The following is a 7,500-nucleotide window of genomic DNA, read 5'->3' as shown; positions in this document are numbered from 1 at the left end:
AGAGAATAAGATTCCGTAACTTTTCAGAGAGAGAGAAAAAAAAATAGGCTACATATAGAGTTAAGAATAAAATGGGAAGCATTCCAAGCTTCAAAGAAGAAACTATTTCATTCCTCAGTTCATATTATAATTGCTAAGAACTCTGGTTTTCTATAACTTTCTATTCCTCAAAAAAACTCCACCACAGAATGTCTTCAAAATTTTTTATTAAAAAGGTAATTTCCAGTCTAGACAATTATAAGCTTCCACACTACACTATTTCATTTTCATTAAGACAGTACAATAAAGACATTTATAGATGAATAAATTTTCAAATATTCTTTATTCTACCTTGACCAAGGATGAACATAATCAAAACAGGAGAAAACATAAAAAATGAGGGATATATGAGAGGTGTTCCCTGACAAAGGAAGAGGGGGTTTAGGTGTGGTGGAACCCACCTATAATCCCTGCTACTCAGAGGGCCAAGGCAACAAGGTCACAAGTTTGAGGTCAGCCTGGCCCAACATGAAGCCTCTCTTAACTGGGAATAAAGCTCAGAATAAGGCTCTGGGTTCATCCAAATAATGCCCTTACTTCTTCTCCCCCTCAAAAACAAAAGAGAAAACAGAAAAGAGATCTCAGTATGACAGCTATTCACAATATTAGAAAGGATCTACACTGTAGCAATACAACACTAGCGATGAATATGAATATGTTGACAAACAGCAGGACTATTCTGTCATTATCTGTTCGTTTCCACCAAGGACAGAATACCAGCTGGGCTTGGCCAAAATCTTTTTTGTACTTGGCTCATGACACACTGAAGTTCCTATAACCACTCTGTAAACTGCTTCCTGAAGCCAGGAAGGCCACTTATTTCACCCCATCAGTGTGTTTCCTTTGGAGCTACTCCTGTAAACTGTAGGTATAAGAGTGAGCACTATTTTATTAATTTAATAATTTTAACTTATTGTGACCATAATAACTTAAACATTATTAATTTTAATATTAATTCAGAAAAAGATAGCCTACTCCCTGATCATATTTCTACCAGTTTTCTAGTGCACCACCTGTAATTCTGTCTGATGTCCTAAATATGATCAACTTTCATGGCCTTTACTACTTACTGATTTCCCACATAACTATTTTAAAATATCAGTGAAGGCAAAAACCAGTCTGACCCAGACACTAGTATACTTACTACTTACTGAATCTTCATGTAAGAGAATGAACACTGGTTTTTCCTTAGCTTTCAAGTAAGTTTTTCAAAATAAAATTATATAAAAATTTAGTGTTATTTATTCTTCTATATTTAGGAAAATGTTTATTCCTTTAACACAGTTAAGAAAAATTTCTAATCCCTGGAAGAGACAGCTTCCCGGGGAACTACCCGCTCGGCCCACCCCCCTCCCCCCGTCCCTCTCTCGGGACAGGAGCTTTGTTTCTCTCAATAAGTATATTCTGCTCATAAAAAAAAAAAGAAAAATTTCTTAGGTGAAATTGGGAGGCTTGAACTTGGAAGAGGCATACAGAAGTCCTGTAATGTATATGATGATTCTGTTTTCTTAGCTAGGTGATAGAATATGAGTTGTATTATTACTGTTCTTTAAACTATGCACACATTTTTTTACACTCTGATCTGTAATAATTAGAAAGACATCAGTATCATCTAAGCCAATGAAAATATATGTGCAGCAAATATTATAAACAAAACACAAATCATATTTTAGCTTATTTTTTATTTTTTTTTTTTATTTATGTGTGTGTGTGTGTGTGTGTGTGTGTGTGGCCAGCTCAGCCCACCTGGGGGCGGGGCTGGCTGGCATGTGGTGCTGGGGGATTGAACCGCGGTCCCTGTGCTTTGCTAATTTTGTTCTAAGTAGGTGCTTTAGACTACTGAGCCATCTCACCAGCCCTTTAGCTTTTTATTTAATAGTAGGTTTCATGTAAAACCTTTACCTGTCGAAGGTATAATTTTAAGACGTCACAGATGTCATGGGCACTAAATTCCGAGATGTCCACCAAGTGCATTCCATTTTCCAAAGCTTGACACAGTTTTTCAGTTTTAAGTTTGTTTCCACAAACACGATAAATTCCCTTAAGTGAAAGAGAAAAAAATTCTGCCTTAGCACAAATGGCTAACTGCAGGTATGTAAACATATCTGATGCGTCTACTTCAACCTTTGTTGGTATTTTAGCAAAAACCAAATGAATTAACATTTTCCAACTCAATCTGAATAAATTCAGTTATTAAATTTAAGAATATGGCAAAATTTTAAGAGTTACCTGTAAAGACAAGGCTCTATTTTCAATCTCTGAGGCACATATTTTGAGTACAAAAGGAATGCCATCTGATTCCTTTCTTGCAACTTGTATGAATTCTGCTCCAAATATATGCATTTTCCCTGGAAGTTTCTGATGACCACAAACGATGATTAAATTTTCCAAACACTTTCTATGACAAACAAGGAGACACTAAAAGAGAATAATGTAAAACTAGTTAGTTTACCTTAAAATTAAGCACAACTTGATAAAATATAGGTATACCAATAACACCACCACCACCAACAAAAAATCAATGTAAGAGGTACAGCTAGCAGTGTCTGAAACACACTTAATAAAAAGACAAAGTACAAGATTATAGAGGATATACTGCCAGTATAATTTTTTAAAAATATATTTGTAATAGATCATAATAAGTAAAACTATAACAAAACATATAGCAAAAGAGGAAGGGGGCCCAAAGCAACTGCAGAAAGATCTTACCTCCTCACATTCAACACCCTGGAATACTACAATGCCTTCACAATCCCTGCATTTCGTGGGGGATCTTAATTTGCGAAACTTGTGAGTGACAGCTGCCTTTGACATCAGTGTTTTCTTACATGTCCCAAGAGAACTGGGTCCTTACAATAGAAAGTTGGTATATGAGAACAGCAAGATGACAGAAAATGATACCATAGTGTACTCTGATTAATCTTTAGACTTTGCAATCACCCACATACAAATAAAACTGTTCTAAATTTCTAAAATCAAAATAAACAACCAAGTTATACATGTCTTACAAAACACACACTTTCAACAAACATCTTAACCATGAGTAAAAGTTACCACCAAATCAGTACCATAATTCTAAGTTATAACAGTATAGTGTTTCTAGAACCAGCACATTTCTATTCTTATTAAGATACCCTTTATAGCATTAAGAAGTATGTTCATAAGTGGCATTATATTTTTAGGAAGAAAATCCTTTAAATTGTTCAAAGAAAAATAGTAATGAGGCCAGTGTACAACCACTATTTGCACTAAGAACAAAATCATTCTTAATTCATTATAAAATTACAGATAATACTTGCAGATTCCATTTCACTACCATATTGGAGGTCAAATATCCCATTAATTTAATAAATTATGCTAAACCAACTGTCTGGAAGTATCAAATATATAAAACTAGTTTATTCGAGTCTAGGTAACTGCCTTCACTTGCACATTTTTTAATATCCATACTTGGCTTGTCTTTGAGAATTATACTTTTCCTGATTGGCTCTACAAATTATTTCTTTAGAAGGGACTTTTACAGAATTTCTAATGCACTTCCACTCTTTTAACAGTAAGTAACTGCTACTGAACTTAGTAAATAAAGAGTAATTATCTAGTCTACTATCCTAACATCATGTCATTACATTTTAGATCTAATAATTTTATTGCTCAGTCTTACATATTTTAAATATCTGATTAATACATATTCAACTCATTTGAATGCAATTTGATATGTTTAAGTTACTATGATAACTTTTATATAGCAAAATAGGAGGTCTTTAAAATTACACTTTTCCCAAGAATGTGCAGCGCCACGCCTTCACTTGGCCTAATAGGTATGAATTCAGGTAAATACTGTACCAGCTTCTGAAGGGGACGGTGGCTCTCTTTCATCTAGATCATCTGCTGAAGACATAGTTCCACTGGATGGAGTTCGTGGAAGTTTTCGATGAAAGTCCCCTAAAAGAAAATTATGATTCTATTACCTGACTATTCACTATAGAATATTAAAAACAGATGGCATTTTTGGAATCATACAAGTCACAGTATTATATTAGCTTTGATTCAAACATTTGCTTCCATTTGCACACTCTAGATAGCAAAGAATTTTGCTATTCATTTCTGGAAATGGAAGGAATTTAATCACATATGACTTTTCCAAATAAATTTAAACCTCAGGATTATATTTCTAATAAAACCTTACTGCTAATTTCTAACCATTTAAGACACCCTACTCTTCACAAAGGCATGCGGCATTAACTATGTTTTATATCTAATGTCCGAGACAGTAGCTGACACAATAGTAAAGTTGACAATAAATGTTGACTATAAATAAGTATACAATACAATCTAAAGTCTCTTAAAATACATGAAAATCTTTTAACCTTTTAATAGTAACATCAACTGATGTACTAGGAAATGGGAACTAAGAACAACAGCTCAGTGATTCCTAGCTGGGAGCTAAAACCACAGGATACAATCTATGCAACAAAAGGTACTGCTGTGTGTATCAAAGTACGTCTGAAACCAACCCAATTAGAAAAGAGGCTTATTTAGTTTGCTGAAATTATAAACACATCTAAATCTAAGTAAAAATTCACTTTAATTCAAGACCTCAATAGTCTGAGCTTTAGAGTTAGTAATACTTTTTATAAACAGTTTAAATAGTCTCTCCTCAAAAGGATTTTTCTTTACAATGTGCTTAAAGGTGGTGGCCTAGTCTTTGCTTTGAATGTGTTCCCAATAACTGAGAAACCAACAAGGTCACTTGCTCCATTTCAGAGCTACCTTTCGTTACTGAGCAGAAACCTGACTCCGTATGAATCCCAGCCTTCGGTCATGGTTTTCTCAAAGGAACAAATAAGCACTGTAACTCAAATCCTTTTTAATTCTAGCATTTGCAGAAGACTGTCATGGACTCAAGTTTGCTCTTTCTCAGGAGAAGCACTCCAACTGTCTCACCCACTTATTACGTGATCTAGATTCCAAATTTCTGTCATCACATGAAATCCACTGGATCCCAAATAACTTAGATACTGTTTTAGAGTATGTATTAATTTTTGATGCTAGAACCACTCTGCTTTTATAAAGTTGACTATAAATATCTAGTTTAAAATTTAGGCTTGTATCTTCAAGATATCCCTTGAATAGTGTTAATGTTAAAGGAGGTAACAAGATGGTAGGTGGTAAGTCTACAAATTAGGAAAAAATGTCTTCCTTTATACAATGTCTTGGAATTTGATGGGTTAAAATTCTCTGACATATCTTCCAACAGCCTAGGATGAGGGAACACAGCCAGAAAGAACAGGACTGGAGTAGCATTTGGTAAAGGAATGAAGAAAGAATGTAGAAATGAGAATCACATGGATTCAAATGCTACCCTCTGCTAGCTATATAGCAAGTTACCAGTTCAACCTCTTTGAACTTAGTAAGGGTAGATTTCAAAACACTTAACTCTGCCTTTCTGAGAATTTTGAGGCAATTTATATCAAAGTGTCTTGAAATATGTTTATAAAATTTAACAATAAGTAATAGGCACAGAAAATGGTATAACGCCATTTTCTCTATTATAACAATTAACTACAAAACATCCAAAAGATGTTATTTTGCTTCATACAATAGAACAGAATTGAAAATAAAGGCAGCTACTGATAGTGACATGAATCTCAAAATGGACAGGGTGTATACATAAATGAAGTCATTAAAAAAAAAAGTCTGTTTCCATTTATGTAAGCTCCACAAATGGGCAAAACTCCATTACCTACAGTTACTAAAAACATTTAAAATAGCTATGAATGGTAAAAGTTCAGGATAATCATCTCCTCAAGAAGGGGGCTTTGGGTCAGCCTGATAGCTCAGCTGACTAAAGCACCTGTTTAGTTAAAACAACTATTTATGGATTTGTTTCATTACTTTTCTGTAGACTGCACATATACATGTATATTCTAGGTGCTTAAAAAACAGGTACTCAAAAGAATCATTGGTCTTTCATTGAATTTTTACTATAGACTTAAATATTTATGTACCTGGACTTATAGATTCTGAATCCAGAGATCTAGATTCACTGCTCCCTCCAGTACTCTCAGAATCACTGAACATCCCAAATGTCCATGATCTTGTGAAAGAAGGACCTTTAAGAAAAAAAAAAAAAAAATTTGAAGTCAAAAACTTGGCTACAGGTGGATTTCATAAGGTAAAATACCGACTTAATAAAATAAGACAATTCCTCTAACACGATCAGTTACAGTCTTTAAGGTGTGGTAGTTACAACTGTGAATAAACCTCAACATTAAAATCCATAAGGCTTGAGCAATCTGCTTTTGGAATCCAGTGTTCACGTTCATATGAAAACTACCTGCTATATCTACACTGTTAGAGCATCTGTCCTCTTCCATTTTATTACAACTGTCGGAAAGGCGCACAACATCCTCCAAAGAGTCAGCAGGTCTGTATGCCACGGTTAACTGCTTATGTATACTCCTAAGAAAAAACAAAGTTCATCACTAATAATCAGTCTATTCTACATTTAGAAATACTTGTTTACCAAATGAACTCATAACAATTTAAATATTAAGAATAAACTATATCATATGGCTTAGCTTCTTTTAGATCTGAATAAAGCTTTTATATTATTTGTGCTTACTACAGATGAGACAAAAGACGTAGCCATAGTACAGTCAGTAGAGATCAGTGTCAAAATGGAAAGCTTCCCTCCAAAGGGGATTGTATTTATTCCTTAAATGTACTAAGAAATCAGGGCTAGGGAGATAGCTTGGCAGTTTAAGCACCTGCCTGGCAAGCACAAGAATATGGGCCCAATCCCTGGGACCATCTGCCATCCCAGCCATCAAAATCAGGCGTGGTGGTGCACATCTGTAACCCCAGTACTGAGGAGAATGAGATAGGAGGATCACTAAGAGTCTGAGCTGCGTAGTGAGACCCTGGGCCACAATAAGTAAAAAGAAGATTAAAAAAATTAAAAATGTACCAAGAAATCATACAATAATATATTCAGAAAAAACTAATGTTAATTCTGCCAATGGCAGAAAAGATAACACCTTATACCATGCCAAAACTTAGCAATGTTTTTATCTTTTGAAATAATTTTATCTATGCATTAGTTCTCACCCATCAACTTTTTCTTCTTCAATTGAATTTGTAGCCTTAACAAATTCACTGTATTCTTGTCCTGGATCATAGAGTTTGGCATTGTCACACAGAGACTGTAAACTGTGCGCAAGGGAGGCAACCTGCAGATGCTGCATCTGGAAGAGGTTCACTGTTACCTATGGTCACAGAGAAAACAGCAGAAATAATTCAGAATATAGAGAATGCTATATACATGCATGTTTATTTCAATGACCTTATCAATAAACAGGCCATACAGAAGAATCATCAGTGAATCCCACCTTTGACATGCTATGTTACCTATGACTGGAAATCATATATATATACATACATATATATATATATATATAT

At 34.4% G+C, this 7,500-nt stretch overlaps 1 protein-coding gene across 5 annotated transcripts in view; it reads right to left on the bottom strand.

Annotated features, from left to right (window-relative positions):
* Positions 1–7,500, bottom strand: part of Arhgap29 (Rho GTPase activating protein 29) — a 67,409-nt gene that overhangs the window by 9,757 nt on the left and 50,152 nt on the right. For all 5 annotated transcript variants that reach the window (XM_023720289.1, XM_023720290.1, XM_004635712.2 and 2 more), the window contains 7 exons: positions 7,150–7,307; positions 6,377–6,501; positions 6,048–6,152; positions 3,883–3,981; positions 2,749–2,888; positions 2,269–2,457; positions 1,942–2,079 (listed from right to left, as the gene is read on the bottom strand). In XM_023720289.1, coding sequence (XP_023576057.1) covers positions 1,942–2,079; positions 2,269–2,457; positions 2,749–2,888; positions 3,883–3,981; positions 6,048–6,152; positions 6,377–6,501; positions 7,150–7,307 — 954 coding nt within the window. The remainder of the gene's footprint in view (positions 1–1,941; positions 2,080–2,268; positions 2,458–2,748; positions 2,889–3,882; positions 3,982–6,047; positions 6,153–6,376; positions 6,502–7,149; positions 7,308–7,500) is intronic.

Source organism: Octodon degus, unplaced genomic scaffold, assembly GCF_000260255.1.
Source record: "Octodon degus isolate 3935 unplaced genomic scaffold, OctDeg1.0 scaffold00074, whole genome shotgun sequence".
In the NCBI taxonomy this organism is placed as follows: domain Eukaryota; kingdom Metazoa; phylum Chordata; class Mammalia; order Rodentia; family Octodontidae; genus Octodon; species Octodon degus.
The sequence above is the reverse complement of the archived record's forward strand: the minus strand, read 5'-3'. Positions and strand labels throughout refer to the sequence as shown.